The sequence below is a fragment of the Ictidomys tridecemlineatus genome, chromosome 9 (genome assembly GCF_052094955.1).
Source record: "Ictidomys tridecemlineatus isolate mIctTri1 chromosome 9, mIctTri1.hap1, whole genome shotgun sequence".
NCBI classification, from domain to species: Eukaryota; Metazoa; Chordata; class Mammalia; order Rodentia; family Sciuridae; genus Ictidomys; species Ictidomys tridecemlineatus.
The window spans coordinates 104,201,266-104,219,726 of NC_135485.1; the positions used below are offsets into that span (position 1 = coordinate 104,201,266).

At 40.9% G+C, this 18,461-nt stretch overlaps 1 protein-coding gene across 6 annotated transcripts in view; it reads left to right on the forward strand.

Moving 5' to 3' along the window:
• The window catches only part of Tspan5 (tetraspanin 5), a 167,461-nt gene extending 150,414 nt beyond the window's left edge, over positions 1-17,047 (forward strand). For 3 of the 6 annotated variants that reach the window (XM_005338560.5, XM_078021890.1, XM_078021889.1), the window contains exons 3-8: positions 1,912-2,058; positions 6,296-6,466; positions 8,785-8,910; positions 10,897-10,944; positions 11,053-11,169; positions 14,799-15,076. In XM_005338560.5, coding sequence (XP_005338617.1) covers positions 1,912-2,058; positions 6,296-6,466; positions 8,785-8,910; positions 10,897-10,944; positions 11,053-11,169; positions 14,799-14,864 — 675 coding nt within the window. In that variant the 3' untranslated portion in view covers positions 14,865-15,076. Of the gene's footprint in view, positions 1-1,911; positions 2,059-6,295; positions 6,467-8,784; positions 8,911-10,896; positions 10,945-11,052; positions 11,170-14,798 lie in introns of all 6 variants that reach the window. The other 3 variants (XM_078021886.1, XM_078021888.1, XM_078021887.1) reach the window with 3 other exon arrangements.
• The last annotated feature ends 1,414 nt before the right edge of the window (positions 17,048-18,461 follow it).

Below are 18,461 nucleotides of genomic sequence, written 5' to 3' on the forward strand. Positions count from 1 at the left end.
GTACCCACAAAGCCCTTTCTTCCCGTGGCTGAACAGGTGCAGAACATTCAGCCTTTTAACACCTGTGTAAGAGGAGAGATAGGTTTCCTTCCCACTCTGGACCCTTAACACTGGTTCCTGGATCTTGTCCGACTTTTCTGGCAAGTTTTTTCTTGGCATCATTTGTATAGGTGGAGAATTGTTTTCAGTATTTCTGTGTTTTTCTTTCACCCATTCTCCTCCTGGACTGACTATTCTAGTTCAGACCTTGGAAACCTAAGAAACAAGCTTTCTTCTGGAGAAGGGTGTGGCTGCCTCCTATAATGTCACTGCTGAAGGTGGTGGATACACCCTTTATTCCCAGAGCTTCTCTGATCTCCCAGCCCTTGTCTGAAACTTCACTTAAACCCCTGACCTTTTCTGCTTCGGTTAAGCCTTATGGCTATTCCTCATATTTTCTGTTACTAATGTACTATTGGGGTTCTTAGATTGACACCACTCTAAAAAGAAAAACCTAACAAGTCCTCTTCTCTACATGTTTCTGAAAACTTAAAAAAGCTTGAAACTTAAAACTCCTGCACTCAGGTGCTGATCAGAACATACTGAGTACATGACTGCAACCAACATGATAGGGAACCAGTACTGAGATAGTCTGTTTTGATTCCCAAAAATCATTGTATGATTTAAGCCCATTCCCAAACTGCTCTGGGTTCCATTTTCCTCACATATAAAAACAGATGAATTCTTCCTGTTCTAGGTTGTTGTAAGTGCTTTGGAAACAAAAATATTTAATATTAGGACTTTACAGCAAACCACACAGCAAACCATAGCCCTAATACTCTGGAGGTATCTTGACTTTGGAGTTCAAAACAATAAGAAAATAAAGTATTGGTGATGTTGAATGTTTAAGACTCACAGTTTCAAAACAATAGTCTCTGGTCTTTTATATGAATGAACAGTAAGTATGACATTACATTTTGGAGAAAAAAAAATCTCATAATTTGTTCTAACATAGGTTCTGAGTGGTATTTGATGTGGTCTCGTACTCAAGAGAGAGGATTTCAGAAAGAAGTGACGTTGTTTGTGGAGAAATAAAACCACGCTGGGTTAGTCTTGGGATAGGCGAATCAAAGGGTTGAAAGTGATGGAGTCTTTGATATATATTTTTTTAATCCCAGCTCTTAAAAGAAGGTATTAATACCTTCTTTTAACTACCAAACAGAACATCCATCAGCACAAACCGCATAAGAGCGCTCTGGGGCTCTGAGCCTGAAAGGGTCTCCATGAAGCTCAGGGTGGATCCTGACATGCAGTTTTTCCCTGAGAAACTTTATAGGAACTTGTGGTCAGAACTGGATGCTGTGTCCATTTTTAGCTTCTAGCTCTCACCCTGTTTCCTGAGAAATGCCAGGGGCTTTGAAGTAGGCCATTGTCTAACATCTCCAGTCCCAGGGGACTTTAAGATGACCCCTCTTCCTTTTAGGGTATCAGAGAATGTGTTTTTCTTACACTGTTTTGGGGACTCATTACCACTTTTATCTGGGGACACAGAAGCCACAGTAATATGTTTTCTCCTTATAGACTCTGACGACAGTCATTTTGATTTCTTGCTTTAATTTTTTTGCTGGTTTTTTTTTTTGCCAAAAACTTAAGAAAATTTGGATCTCAAAAAAAAAAAAGCAGATTCTTTTCCTCTTCTTTTTTTCTGCTTTTCTCTTCCCTCCATCCCTTCCCCTTTCCCTTTACCCCTTCCCTATGCACCGTTCTTTGCTTTCTTGGCAGTGTCTCTGGGATACTAACCATGCCTGAGAATTCAGATGACCTCTGAAGGGTTGCTCTGGAGGGTGAGGATGGGGACAAGTGCTGGAACCCTCACATGTGAACAAAGTAGCCTCACATCCTGGTACCTTTTTGTGTTCTTTTCCACCCCAGGGAGTTCTGTCCAACATCTCGTCCATCACGGATCTTGGTGGCTTTGACCCAGTGTGGCTCTTCCTTGTGGTCGGAGGAGTGATGTTCATTTTGGGATTTGCAGGGTGCATAGGAGCACTAAGGGAAAACACTTTCCTTCTCAAATTTGTAAGTATCACACTTTCTGCTTGCAGATTTCAAAGCCAAACTCGTATATCAAGAGTTCATCCTGGTTTCAGGCAAGATGGTGAGCTGTACCAAAGACAGTGATAAAAAACATGGCCCAGGTGCTGTTTTTCTTTCAGGAGTGGTTTCTAGCCTGTAAGAAACCTTAACCCCTACTCTGGTCATTCTTCCTGAATAATGTAAATTTCATCCACCATGCTATCCTTAAAGAATTTTTTGGGGGGGCAGGGGGCTAACAGGGATTGAACTCAGGGCACTCAACCACTGAGCTACATCCCCAACCCTTTTTTTGTATTTTATTTAGAGACAGGGTCTCACTGAGTTGCTCAGCACCTCACCATTGCTGAGACTGGCTTGAACTCGAAATCTTCCTGCCTCAGCCTCCTAAGCTGCTGGGATTACAGGTGTGCACCACCACACCCGGCTATCCTTAGAGATTTTATACATGTGTATCACAAATGTAGTCTAATCCCTAAAGTAGATTTAGGACAAAGGTGAGTATATATATATTTCTTCTTTTAAGTGATTTCCTCCCTTTTTTATGCAAATGGTAAATAGAAAGCTGTACAGGTATTGGGCTGTAGGAACTAGGCTTAACCACAGTGATGGTGGCCTGTCAGGTTAAATCTGGTTTTAGTAAACATAGAGAAACAGTAAAAGGTAGATCTCCTTTGTGCTTGGCCAGTACAAAGTTCTCCTTGGTATGACCAGCATAATTTTTAGTTCCTTTACAGAGCATTTGTGTGATTGCTATTAGCATGAATATTTGCAGAGGAGAGCTTTTACCAGGATTAAAAGGAAAAGTAAAGAATGAAAAGTGAAGCCTTCTCTTTGGAGATTGTATCTAAAGAAGTACAAATGGCATATGCTGTATATTTGTATCTGAAATAGAATTGGTAAAGGTAGCCAGTGTGCCTGTGGATGTGGAACTTGGCATTCTGGTGGGTCCTGTATACAAAGCATCTATTCCCCTCTCCAGGAACAGGGAAGTGATTAAATGATGATCCCTTTTATGGCAGGGAAAGATGGTAGGGATTTCCAAAGAACCTTTTTTTTTTTTTTTTGTTACTGGGGACTGAACCTAGGGGTGCTGAACCTAGGGATGCTTAACCACTAATCACATCCCCAGCTCTTTTTTTTTTTTTTTATCTTAACCTTTGCGAAGGTGCTAAGGCTGGCCTTGAACTCACCATCCTCTTGCCTCAACTTCCCAAGTAGCTGGGATTATAAGCATGCGCCACCATGCCCAGCTTCAGAGAACCATGTTTGCATAACTAAAATCCTTTCCAATCTTTGTTGACATGACATCATGTAAGATCATTTTCATTTAAAACTAGAGCTTATCCTAGAACCCGTCCCAACAGTTGTGTGGCCTGCGGTTCTCTTCCCCAACATTTCTGACAACTTTTCTCCAACATGACTAAGAAGACATTTACTGCACCTCACCCAGCCTGATCCATTTTGAATTTAGGCAGCTCTGACTGTGAGAAAGAGACTGTTATCCTGAAAGTTCATGTGATTTATGCTGTCAGAAAACCCAGAAGTATTTGGTTGTAGGTACAGTTTAATGAGCAACTGGTTCTCTATATATGGGGCTATAGTAGGAGTAGCTAGTTTCCCAAGACTCTAACTGCTTTATCTTACAGATTCAACTTTGCACACACATAGGGTTCATTCTTGCCTTGCCAGATCTGTGGGGCCTCCAGGAGAGGTTTGCCCCGACCCTGACCTGCCAGTCCACCAGCCTTCTGGGCACAAGGCACTCTGAATGCTCAGCTTGCTCAACCTTTCCATAGTCTGTTTAGACCCTATCATTCTTACCTGTTGTCACTGATTTATCCGTTTAAGCCTCCATGTCCCCAAATACAAGATCCCCATTAATGTGATTTACTTAAATATAGTTTCATTAAAAATAGTAGTCAGTTTATAAAACCCCATGTAGAAAATAAAAAATATTGTGTTATTTTTTTGGCTTTTTTTTTAATTCTTGGAGAATATTTTTAAGGGCCTCTCTCTTCAGTCCAAACTATGAAAATTGGCTGAGAATGTTTGTCAGGAAGGAGCTACAAGATAAGTAGGAAATAAATGTCAGCATGCCTTTACTCAGACTTAGATGTCTAAGACCAGGACCGTTGCTGAGGGAAAATCCTACAGTGAAATGGATTTTGAAGTAGATGTGGAGCTTCCTGGTTGACTTGAGGCCCTAGGATGAAGCCTGTGAGTTAGTTTCTGCCCTTCTGGAAATGGGAGAAGTTAGTTCACAAGGCCTGGGGCATGTAGGTTTCCAAATATTTGAAATCAATTAAACTTGGACTTGATATTTGATATGTATATTATGTAACCTGAGAAAATGTATCAGGGGAACTGGAAAATGAGCTTCCCTAACCTTTACAGAGATGAGAACCAAAAAAATCTCATTAAAATCTTTGCATGACTTCTGTCTTGCAGTTTTGCGTGTGTGCACAACGGGCATGCTAGTTATGATTTTATCATCTCTGTAGCATAGGAACTATCGCATTTACATGTTTGAGGTGGTACTCAGTTAAGGAAAGGGTACTGTATTAAAGGAGGTAGGCACTGAGCAAAAGTGGTATGATTTTTTTTTCTTTTTTCCAGATTAAGGGAGTTTAATTTGAAATTATTGGTATCATTGATGATAATTAAGAACTGTTTAAATTTTATTTCCAGTGAACTCATCAAGGAACGATAACCAGGAATTCTCTGGGAACCTGAAGAACTGAGTTGGAGGGGTCTAGAATTGGGGTCTAAACCTTGGGGTCCTAGATTTTGGCAGATACTTGATTTCCTCCTTCTAGCCCTCCGGCCACATCCTTCCTCACAGAGCCACACCTGGCACTCTAGATAAGCACTCAGCTTTAGTGATGTGAGACTCCTTCCCACTGCCCTTTCCCACCCCATTCTCTACCCCCAGATTACTTTGAAGACAGGTTTATGGTCTTACTCATCCTTGCTTCTGCAGATCCTGCCTTACCACAGGGGCATTGTAGGTCATTCAGTTGACGTTTGCTGAGTGAATAAATGTTTTTGAACCCCTCCCTCTACACATTCTCTCTTGGCTGGCAGCTTGGTGTCTGCTTGTTGAAGATAGAAACCACAGACCACTGAGTCCCCAGTGCCTTCTTAGCTACTCACTGTTCTGCAGCCTTCAGGACCTCTGCCCAGCGGGTGTGGTCCCAGTGTCACCCTCTGCTGTTCTCACCCAAGGGTTTGTCTATAATGTGCCCTCTGCTCCTTCATAGCCCCATTTCTCATAATCTATTTTAGTTTAAAAAAAATTGAGAAGGGTAAGGATGTGGGAGTGATTGAGGTGGAAAGAAGGGTGGGCGTGAACAAGAGTCAGTAAATGAATCAGTGAAGGCTCTTCTGAGGATTCTAGAAGGAAGGGAGATTTCTCCAGAGTTAAGAGCAATTTCCACATTGCTTTATGGTCTCTAGCCCTAAACTCTTCTTATCTACATGAGCCACAAGTCTCCCTTTGGCTGCATTTTGATGTTATTTAAAACGTTTCCTGAGCTTGGTGCTTCCCAGAGGAAGCCGAGTACAGCTAGCATTCTCCAGAAAGCCCTTAACCCAGGGGCTCATTCTGTTTTTACAATTGGAAATTATTTTCATGTCACATTCACACCTCCCCCCCCACTTCCTCTTTGACTTCTTTGTCCAAGATGAACCAATCTGTTATTTCATGCTGTACAGCAGGTGCAAAGAGGAATTAAAACTGTGTCCGAATCCATAAAAAGGATATATTGCATGAAGAATCAAGGCCACAGTACGAATGACAGATGATTGTAAAATATTGGGATCATCTATCTTTCAAGTTAGAAAAAAGCTGACTAGAGGTAGAGGCGGGTCATTGTTCAGATGTCTGGCAGTACATTAATCACGAGAAATTCATTAGGCATTAATGTGGGTCTAATGAGAAATTCCTGTGACTCATGTTTGCTTATGGGCTTTGTTGGTTAATTATCAAGTGGAACTCCAGAGACTCTAAAATGTGATTATGAATTGATTTTTAATTTTTAAAAATTCTTTCTTGGAGTGTAATATTCTATTACTAAATCTTAAGAAACTGAAGATTATGTGGTTTGGAGATGTGTAACAATCAGCTGTAATTACAAACCTTTTCAGAGAGTAACTATTTAACTACATCGGATCAAAACAGCCCTTTTAATTGTGTTCTGTGTATGTGTCTTTCGTCTAGTTTTCTGTGTTCCTGGGAATTATTTTCTTCCTGGAGCTCACTGCTGGGGTTTTGGCATTTGTTTTCAAAGACTGGATCAAAGACCAGCTGTATTTCTTTATAAACAACAACATCAGAGCGTACAGGGATGACATTGATTTGCAAAACCTTATAGACTTCACCCAGGAATATGTAAGTTCAAATTTGGTTTATTTTAAAGTTGAAAGTCTTCTCAAAAGGATGACCCCCAACAATACTCTTCTAGTTTCTGCATCTCTGCCAGCCAGAATAGTCTCTGACTTTTCTGCATATTTTTTTTCTTTGTCCGCTTGTATATGATTTTTTCACTCTTTGACTTATAGGATTTGAGTCTAAAATGGAAATGTTCTATTTTCACTTGTGTCAATTTCAGTTAGAGGAATAAAGAAGAAAACTTGAGCAAAAAGGTTATAATCATAGTGGTCCTTCCCTATCAGCCTTTGAAGAACATTGTTCTCCTATGGGTTTAAAGTTTTATTTGGTTATTAAATATGAATTCTTTCTTGTTCCTTGACCCCTTTTTGGTAACCCTCCCTACTTCCCAATTGGTCATGATGTACTTCATAGAATATTTGTCAGCAAAGTTCCTAAAATATGCCTATTCATATATTATTATAGCATGTGCAGCAGTTAAAACTAAAAATTTAGAAGCTCCTAACCCTAGGAGTTCTCCTGCTCCCTAGCCTTCCAGCCAGTGGGGAATCTGTACACAAGAGTCCCACCCATCCCTCAGGTGTGTGAACTTGACTATGTGACAGCTAACTCAATGCATGTAAAGAAGCAACTGCCTCTTTTCACTCAAAATGGTGTAAAAGAAGGGCCCAGAAACACAAGGTCTCAGGGACCTGGACTAACAAAATCTTGCCCTATTTCCTTAATAGATAAAAATATATAAATATTAATAGCTACTATCTAACTTACAGTGCCATTATGATTCTAATGAGATATACATGGTTTTCTATTCAGCCTGAGGTGTTTTTATCCTACAGACTAGCAGGTCTTTATATGCCTGCAGTGAAAGATTGAGTAAGCTAAGTGGACCCAGACAGCAGTGTCCCTGGCATTAATGAATATGGCAGGACTGGAGGGCAGACGGAAGCCCAGTGGGCCAATGGCCTGATGCAGGTTGGAACATTTTCCAGAACAAGCCAGGGTCATTGTGGATAAAGAGAGGACACGACTGCACAGGCACTGGTTGTGAGAGAAACCACCCTTCCTAACTGGGCATCAGCCCTGGGCTGTGAGCCGTGTGTTTCGAATGGCACACCAGCAGTTGTCCAGAGCAAGCTGTAGGTGGGGTGTGTAACCGAGCCCCATTTCATCTCCTCGGCAGACTTGATGTTCTGTTAGGTCATAGTGGATGTGAGCTCACACTCCCCCAGTACTTTTCATGACTAGTTTGCATGACAAACCTGATGAAGCTTTGGGACAGACCTTGAGATACACAGCCCAAGCCCTCGGAGGCCCAGCTGAGGTTGAAGAACATGCGTGCACACAGTGTCCTGAAGTGCTGTCTGCTTTGTTCGGAAATACTATTGTTTCATGTGATTTTATTTTTATATCATGTAGTTTAGTATTTTGAAGTAGCTGTTGGTCCTGAAAGCCTTACAGTGGTCAAAACTTTGTATTAATTTAATTCAAAGAAGTAGAGATAGTCTAGCATAGAGGGTTAGTAGGGGTCTTATGGAATAGCCCTTGAATATGGCTTCACTTAAGACCCACTCAGTATATTATATTTTAATTAGGTAACACACTTTTTAGAATTGAAAATGTAAATGTATGTTCTTGTTTTTTTTTTTTTAATTCAGAACAGAAACAAGTGTAATGAAAGCAACCCTGTATGACTTTTAGGATATGAATATGTTCACTAACATTTTTTTTTTCTGGGCTTATAGAGCCTTGGGCATGCTAGACAAGCACTCTACCACTGAGTTATGTCCCCGGCCTGATGTTCACTATTTTGATTATGGTGATAGTTTCACAATGCTATGTCACACTTACCAAATTATATAGTTGGTATATTATTATAAAATGTGCAGTTTACTGTATGTCAGTAAAAACCATTAAAATATGGAGATCAAAACTTTAAGTCCACCTACAGGCCAGTTGCCTCCTTCAGATGCTGCCATCTTGTTAATGATCCTTCTAGAATATTCTTACAGATCCTTCTAGAAGATTTCGAAGCCAAACTGATCCTGTTCTTAGTGAGCTCTTGCTGTACATCCACCAACACCATGGGTTTCATTGATCATTTAAATCACATGCCAACACATCTTTGTAAACCTTCAGCCTTAATTACTCTGGAAGCTTTTACAGGGGCCATTTAGGTTCTGTTTGGCTGGAAAACTTAATTCTGAGACAGAAGAGGAGGTTAGAGCTGGCAGAGGCTGGGTGTCATTCTGGCGGGTGTGAATGTAGGCGCCTGATCGCCTCCAAGTCAAGATGTTCTAATTGTCTCCTGTTTGCTCTAGTGGCAGTGCTGTGGGGCTTTTGGAGCTGATGATTGGAACCTAAATATTTACTTCAATTGCACAGATTCCAATGCAAGTCGAGAGCGCTGCGGCGTGCCGTTCTCCTGCTGTACTAAAGACCCGGCGGTGAGTGACTGCCAGCAAACTGTTGGCCTGCTCTGTGCACCACAGCGAGGGTGTGAGGGATGGATAGAGCGATTTTGTCATGAAATCTCTTCTTACCTGCCTTTGGCTAATTGGAACTGCTGTAGGGGGTAGAGTGCTCCGATATTCTGGTAGGAGCAATCATCCCTGGCATTAATGTAGCAGTCTATGCTGGTTCCCAGGCCAAGGTGTTAATGTGCATTGGCTCATTTAAGTTCAGAACATTTCTGCCAGCAGATGCCACCATTACCCTGCCTTTTCAGGTGAAGAAACCAAGGCACATGGAGTGTCAGTCACTTTCTCAGGCTCACTCTTCTGCCAGTGATGGAACCAAGCACCAGGCGGCAGCAGCCTGCCCATATCGCTTGTTATTACTTCTTTATGAGAAAGTTGGGCTCACACGAGAGCTCTCCATTAGTTGGGGGCTCATAACCCTCTTCTTCCCAGCCAAGTTCCTAAGGAAGGTATTAGGAGCAGAGGGACAGTTTGAAACACTACTTCTTAGCAAGACCATAGCCTCCCAGGCTCTTGGGTATCATAATAACTACAGTAATTGCTGTTTGCATATAATTTTTAAAAAGAAACCCTATTTATAAGCCATTCCCTTATACCACAGGTTTGATTATATCTTGGGGTCAAAGGATTCAGCCTGGTAAACAGAATGACTGAAAATGCAATTCCTTGTTAGACATGAAAAGCCAGAATTGGGTGTTAGAAATGAGAGGTTGTCCCACACTCATCCCTGCATGCGCCTAAGCTACTTGCCTTCCTGGACTCCCGTGTCTCTCTTAGTCCTTCAGTCCCCAGGTGTCCTCCCCCTGGCCTGTTCTTGCCCCCAGTGAGTGGAGCCAGGCGAGCATAGATGAGTTCCAAGGGTTGCTCACCTGCAAGGTAGAGGCCACGGGCCTCTTTAAGAGAGGCTGTGGTCTTGGTGTTGCAGTGGGCAGGCCTTCTCCACCAGCTCGGGGTTCAGCCTGGGCTGTGTCTCTTGGTCTGAAAGAGACTGAGAATTACTAACAACTTCCAATTCTGATCCTGATTCCTTTCCTGCTGGCTCGTTTATCCCTCTCCTAGGGCAGAGAATGCCCATCTCTGGGCTTGAGGTGCCCACTCTGGTAGCCTTGCCACTGGCCAGCAGATCCTGAATTGTGTGCTCCCTGTCTCCAGGTCCTGTCTAACATTAATAGTCCATCGTAAGAATTCAGGAGATTCTTGGGAGTCACTAGGCTTCTCCTTTCAACTACAGAGTTTTTCAGTAAAACTGTTTTATTCTATGAGATCTAAGCTAAGAAAATCTACCTAATACTCCACAGAGGGGAAGAATAAACTAACTCAAAAAAGTGGAACCCAAGTTTCTGATCAGGTCCCGGGAGATGTCAGGCTGCCCGTGTAATAGGTAGTCAGGATTGTGTTTTGATTTTAATTATTAAAGTAACGCATTCTTGTTGAAAAACCATCTAAACAATACAGAAGTTTGTAGATTAAAAGGTATGAGTATGTGCTTGGCACACACAGGCCCTGGGTTTGTGCTTAACATGCACCCCTTCCCATATACACACACAAAAATATAAGAGACCTCCCTCCTCACCAAAAAAACTTAAAGTACTTACTGTGTCCTTCAGGTTTTGTTTTAATCTACTTCCTCCATTCTCTGCACCCCTTAAGCTCTTTAGGGTCGGCAGCACTTTGAATCTTGAGCTTCCTACATAATGGATTTGTCCTGTTTGAGACTCCCCGAGCCTCCATTTTCCTCGTGTATAAAATAGGGCATATCTTCATACCTATTTTTGAAAATTGTTATCATGATTACACGGGATAGCATAGCTAAAGTGTTTAACATAGTTCTACCATCTGTATACCCCTGTAGACATTTATTACTGATACTTGATGGGGGGCTTCTGCCCATTTCTAGACGGATTTTCTGTTTAATAAGAGTGAATTTCACTTTTCTTTTTCTTTCTTTACCAGGAAGATGTCATCAATACTCAGTGTGGCTACGATGCCAGGCAAAAACCAGTAAGTGGAATCTCATCTTGCCGCTTAGCACGCAGGGTGTTTGGAGGCGCTTTTGCATATGCACAGTGCTGTATCTGTGACATTCTGCTCTCCTCTTCCCTTGTGAAGGAAGTTGACCAGCAGATTGTAATCTACACAAAAGGCTGTGTGCCCCAGTTTGAGAAGTGGCTGCAGGACAATTTAACCATCGTGGCTGGTATTTTCATAGGCATTGCATTACTGCAGGTAAGACAAGGTCCTTTATGGATAACACAGGGAAATAGTGCCCCAGGAGAGCCCTCACCAGGACAGAAGCTTTGCACAATCACCTGAGTGTCATTGTTGTTAAAACACATTGGAGGGCTGCAAACAGACTAAACTATTCCATTTGAATTTTTTTTTTAAAGATCTGATTTTAGATCCCGAAATACTGTAGGAAATCTTATTTATTTATATTTTCATTTTCAAGATGGAGAAATTAAGTAGATCACTAGTTGCCTGATAGTGTTCTCTTGTTTCCATGAGCTCAGTCACACTGCATTGCGATAGGTAGGGCAGACTTGAATAGTCAGAATAGATCTCAGTTACGAGATTAGAGTGTTGGGGAGCTTCAGAGATGCTGTGTCCCTTTTTGCTGTCTGGACCAGCTTGCCACAGTGACAGTGAGGGAAGGAGCACCCACTTTTCCTCCTAAATGGTCTCAAGAGCTAGACTCTTTATGTTGTTGACATGATATTTTCTTTGGAGATTCACAAACAGGGCACATGGTTGAAAGAAGTTAGAGAAGACCCAAATAAATGGAAAGACATCCTGTGTTCACAGATTGCAAGACTTCATATTTTCAAGTGTCGTTACTCCTCAAATTGACTTACAACTTCATTGCAGTCCTTATCACAATTCCAACTGCCTTTGTGTCCATAATGAAAAAGCTGATCCCAAAATTCATACGGAACACAGAATAGTCTAAATGAATGTAAGGAATACAGAATAGTCTAAATGAACTAGAAAAAGAACAAATTTGGAGAATTCACACTTATCAATACAAAACCAACTACAAAGCCACATCATGAATCAAGATAGTGTGTACTCAAATAAGGCTAGCCATTGTAGAGCAGAGGAATCGAATTGGAAGTCTAGAAATAACCTCATATGTCTATGGTCAGTTTATTTTTGACAAGGGAACAAAACCATTCAATGGGGATAAACCCTATTTTCAACAAGGAGTGCTGGGAATATTGGATATCTCTGTACCAAAAAGTGAAATTAGACCGTTATTTCATATAATATGTAAACATTAACTTAAAATAGATCAAAGACCTAAATATATCCAGGCATGGTGGTGCATGCCTGCAGTCTCAGCTACTAAAAGGGCTGAGGTAGGAGGATTGCTCAAGTGCAGAAGTTTGAGACCAACTTGGGCAACGTAGAGAGACCCAAGAAATGAAAAAGAAAAGAATGAAAAGGAAAATAAGAAAGAGAGCCAAATAAGAGCTAAACTGTTACACTCTAGAAGAATACAGATGCAAATATTTGTGATTTCTGGATTAAGCAATGTTGCCTTAGATATGACAGCAACAAGCAACCCAAGAAAATGTAAATAAATGAACTCCATAAAAATTTAAAAAGTTCTATGCTGAAAATGGTATTGTTGAAAAAATAAAAAGTTAATCCACAAAGTTGGAGAAAATATTTTCAAATCATTTTCTTAAAAAGGTCTTTCAAGGGCTGGAGTTGTGGCTCAGTGATGGAGCACTTGCCTAGCATGTGTGAGGCAATGGGTTCAATCCTCAGCACCACATAAAAAACAAACAAATAAAATAAACTTATAAAAAATAAGAACGAAAAAAAAAAGAATGACTTTATGACTTTAAAAAAGTCTATCAAGAATATAGAAAAAAAATGTTTACAGTCCAACAATAAAAAGACCCAGTTTTAAGATGAGCAAAGGATCTCAGTAGACATTTCTCCAAAGAAGATAAAAAATGGCTGATATACACAGGAAAAGATGTCAACATCATTAGTCTTTAGAAAGTGCAAATAAAAACTGGTATGAGATACCATTTCACACTTAACGGGATGGCAGAATAAAAAAAGACAAGACAATAATAAGTGTTGGTGAGGATATGGAGAAACTGGAACCCTCACATGCTGCTGGAAGGCATGAAAGGGTGCAGCCTATTTGGAGAACAACTTGGCAGCTCTCAGAAAATTAAAAATAAAGGTATCATATGGCCCAGTAATTCCAGTCCTAGGAATGTACCCAAAAGGATTGAAAAATATATTCACCAAAAAAATTGTGCATAAATGTTCATAGCAGCTTTATTCATAATTATCAAATAAAAGAACAATTTAGATATTCATTAATTGATGAGTGGATAAATAAAATGTGGTATAGACATATGATAGAATATCATTCAGCAACCAGAATGCTTGGCCAAGAATTCTTTGTAAGAGTCAGTGTGATTTCCTGCTTCAACAGTACTTGGAAAAAACCTGTCGTTTGTCTACCACCTGTATTGGCCCCCAGAGCCAGTCCTTCTCCACCTCTCCACCATGCCCTCAGACTACCCCAGGGTCTTTGCCGTCCCCACCTCTGCCTCTCAGCCAGGTCAAACTGGAGCTCTACCTCCCCCTGTCTGCCTGCCCATCTTTCTACTGCTTTGACCAGGATGATGTGACTTTGAAGTACTTTGCCAAATCTCACCAATCTCACAAGGACAGGGAACATGCTTGGAAACTGATGAAACTCCAGAACTAATGAGGTAGCTCTGTCTTCCTGCAGGATATCAAGAAACCAGACCTTGACAGGGGGGCAGGCCACATGCAACTAGCTACTGACAAAATGACCCTCTCTGTGTAACTTTAATATTGAGACTCATTACCTGAATGACCAGGCAAAATTCCTTAGAGAACTGGGTGACCATGTAATCAACTTCTGCAGGATAGGAGCCCCTGAATCTGTCATGGCAGAAGACCTCTTTGACCAGCATACAGTGATAAGTGATAAGCCTTAGGCTGACTTTCCCATGGCCATGGGGTGACTTCCCTGGTCTCAAAGGTAATGCAAGCATGTTGGAGTTACCTTCCCTGTCAGTTGTACCAAAACATTCCCTTAAAGCCAGGAATGGTGGCATACCCTTATAATCCCAGTGACTCAGAAGGCTCAGGTAGGAGGATCACAAATTCAAGGCCTACCCTAGTAACTTAGCAAGGCTTTGTCTCAAAGTAAAAAATAAAACGGGCTGAGGATAGAGCTAAATGGTAAAGTGCCCCTGAGTTCAATCCCCAGTACCAAAAATAAATAAATAAATAAATAAATAAAACACCCAAAACTTAAGTTTTTAAATTTGTATCATTGTACCATTTCTTCAAATAAATTTATTACCTCTCCCCGAAAACAGCGCACCCCCTCCAAAAAACAAAAGCAAAACAATGAACTATTGGTCCATGAGGATAAAACTTGAGAATATTTTGCTACATGTAAAAAGACACACTACATATTATATGATTCCATGTATGTGAAATGTCCAGAATATCTAATCTGTAGAAATTCATTAATACATAGAAATACAGCCAGGGCTATATGGGAAAAGAGGAATAGAAATGACTGCTTAGGCAAAGAAGGCTTATTCAAAGGGTAATAAGAATGTCTATAATTAGATAGTGGTGACAGTTGCATAACTTAGTGAATTAACTAAAACCTACTGAATTATTATCATTAAATGAATGCATTTTACAGTACATGAATTGAATCTCAATTTTTAACAATCAGATTACCCCCCCCCAAAAAAAAAAAATTGAACACAGGGTCAAGGAAAAGCTTAATGAATTTAAGAATTTCACTGTTTGACTTGCTTTTTTTTTTTTCCCCTCAGATTTTTGGGATATGCCTGGCCCAGAATTTGGTTAGTGATATTGAAGCTGTCAGGGCTAGCTGGTAGAGCCCCTGCAACAGCTGCTGCAAGACACTGGACTGACCCAGCCTTCATCACCCTCCCGCGTGCCGAACTGATATGCAAGCTGTGTGCCCCTCGTCACACAGGCATCCTGCAATCCCACCTAATGGAGCTGCCAAGAACTTGTTTCTTTTGTTGGGGGTGTAAAACTGGATAATGCTGCTCACTGACAGAAAAAAAAATTTTTTTTAATAAGATAGCCAGAACGAAAGTCATTGCGCCGTGAATCTCTACTGTAGCCATGAATTTATGGATGGATGGATGCTTACCAAAAAGGAAATCAAGGCAGGGTGGGGTACCCAGAGGTACATGAATCGGTGGAGAACACAGCCCTGTCCTCCACTTCAGTTACTGGAGGACTGAGAGAGAGAATCTTGCTTTTCGCCCCACCTTGGAGAGACTGCCTTGTGTTCCGTGGCCTAATGAAGTACATCTTTGCTCAAACTCAGCCTCTTCCTTACCTGGAGGGCAGTGGTGTTTTGGCATCCCTCTGTGTACATTTCAGGGAACTGTTGCCACTGTCGTCTAAAGAGGAAGACAGCTTGCCTTTGGGTTGAGGGTTTGTGATCGAGTTGAGCAGGTAATGTGGGTGGTACTCGTGGTCCGTCCTGGAGCATCTCTTATAAAGAAAGTTGCGTATTCCGTGTGCACCGAGCAAGCCTTGGAGACTTCATAATGCCGTATTTTAGCAGGACCACTCTTTTTTCTAAGTAGGCCTGAGCTTTATTTATCAGTGACATCCAAGGAGAAAATGAGGTTAATGAGAGGTGTTAATTAAACACTCCCTCACCCCACCCTACCAAATTAGTGGTTGGATTCTTTGGAAACTCTGGAATATTCTGGGTTATGTTGTTTTGTTTTGATTTTTATTATTGTTCTTGTTTTGTTTTGTTTTTTTCTTGGTCTCCCAAAGGTGAAGGCTATGATATAGTCCCTCTTAAATTTTAAAGTGTTTTTTTTTAACTTGGCTCAAACATTAATTTTGTTTGTATAATCTTAACCTGCATGACCTGTGATTCTAAATCCATCTCCTGTTCCTGCCATCTTTCCTACTGACCTTTTAAAATATTGGTCGCATTTATTTCAGAATAGGCCATAGGTTCCCTGCGTTGGGAGATCATGGCGTGTTGTCCCAGCCCGACTGGGGAGAGATGGGCTGTGCCATCACAAAGCTCATGGACTCCACCATCTCTTCCATTGCCAATTTTGGTGCCCCATCCTCTGCACCTTTCTGCTTCTTTCTCTCTGAGTGGAATTAAACCCAATTCCAAAACAGTGTTGTCACAATCAAAAAGCTTCTAATGATTTTTTTTTCCTTCTTCCTCCTTGCAGTTTAGTTTGATTAAAAAGTTAGTGCATGGCCAGAGCTCCTCTGTCCTTTTTGCTTCCTCACCATCAAAATGGTAACAAAAGCACAAAAACACTTTGGAGGGGGAGTGCATTGAAGAGGGCAAGTGTTCTTTGATACAAAGAGGAAAACCACTTCCAGGTGCTGCCACCCCTGCCCTCCACTTCAGATGGGAGGGCAAGTTTTGCTCCCCCAGATTTTAATCCAGCTGGTGTCCCCCGGATGTTGCTCTTTGGTCCGTTGGAGCACTGGGAAAACCACAAGCCTATTTTATAGTGGCGACACATTTGTCAGCTCATAGATGGGCTGTCAGCTAGCATACTTTGTGGAAATTTAGCACAGTTTTCCACTTGAGCCCCATGTGGCATTGTGGTGGCTGATGAATGTGTCAGTCTGCTTAGAGAAAGGACAGATTCTTCTAAAATCTTGTCTCCACAATTTGGATGTGTGTATGACTCTGCATGTGTGTGTCTGTGTCTCTGTATAGGTAGAGATGTTCAGTCTGTATTCTGGATGTAAGAGTATCTTATTTCATTCTCGCCCATCCCACGGTTGTCATTTTGTAATGTCCTTCCAACATGGAGAAGACTTGAGCTCTCCAATTGGCACTTTTGTCTTTTTTATTACCTCATTCTCCAGTGAACTCCATCTGACCAGTTGATTCAGAATCAGGCAAGATCCCCACCCTTTTGGCACAGCCAGTGAAAGGCCAAACAGCAAGTCCAAGTGAGTTTTAAATTTTAATTAATCACCCTTTATTTTTTACACTTGAGAGTGATTGTAATAAAGGCTGTCATTAATAAACTTGGTTCTACCTGAAGTAGAATTATGTCTTCATTATTTCTTTCTTAAAACTGTGAAATTCTCTAATCCAGGGGTTCACAGATTCTGCTTTGCAGCAAAAATAACAGAAGGGTTCACCAAAACAGAGGACTGGGCTGTGGGTGGAGCTCAGGGTGCAGCTCACAGGCATAAGGCCCGGGGTCCATACCCCGTCCAAACCAAAAAACCTACAGAGGACTGTGTTCACCTCTTCCCAAAATTTTCTTTTATAGTAGGCCCAGGATGGGACTCTAGTATTTGCGTTTCTGACAATTTTCCAAGTGATGCTATTATCTGGGAACCACACTTTGATTTTGAGAAGCTCTGCTCAGACCCAGTCTCTAGATGTTGGAAGGGGAGAAGAATAATTTTGTGGTTGTGGAGGGAACTGTCCCTTCATGCTGCTAAATGCAAACTGATATGAGACAGTAAATAGGAGAGCTCTCCCGTCCCTGAGGTTGTCTCCTGGGGACCGTGTAAAACACAGATCCCCAGGCCTTGCCCTTAGCGGTTCTGGAATATGTGTGTGTGTTTTTAAAAATTCCTGTGAACATTTAATGCACAGTAGAACTTAGCATTTAGGGACCTGATAAATTTTTAATCTTTTTGTAAGAAAATAATTGCTCACAGCCCCTTGAAACAGGAATCTTGACCCATTTGAGAAACATCAACTTCTCTTTTCATTACAAATTATCACTGCAAGAGAACACTGGGTTTTTAAGACCCTTGAAAGACGTTCTTGTTGTTGTTACAAAACAAAGTTTACTCTGCAATACTTTATCATAATAAGAAAAACTTCCATAAACATTTTAGTAATCGTACACATTTATAAGTTGTTTTTAATGTGAGCAAAGGTTAACAACTGAGAAGTGGTTCACTTGTGACTGATCCTCTACTGGCAATTACAACTCAAACAGGACAATTTTTATGCTACATGAAAAAAGAGGAAATAGTTTTAACAAGAAATTTCTTGAATTGGAAAGTATCTTATACTTCCATTTAAAAATAAAAAGTAATTACAATGACTTGGCCATTATACATTTTCATATGTAGTCTGATGGCAGCAATAGTTTAAAATCAAGCACTTAATTTAACAAAAAAAATGTACAACAGTTTTAAAAACAAGTTTTGCCAATGTAACTGGCAGACATGAAGAATATATTTTAAGAAAAAAAAAAGGGCAGGTGTAACATTGAAATACTGTTACCCCCTGCTGACTTTCAAAAATCAAATGGAATTAAATTGTAAGGTTCTTATCTTACTCTCAGATCCTGACGGTAGGTTCCAAGACTTGTTGGAGAAACATTTTGTCTCACTTCCCCAGACATTTGAAACAAGTGTTTTGATTTTAATGAAACTTCTCAGTGGTGACTGGAGAAGACCCTCCCTGTTCCTTGACATTGCTGATTATC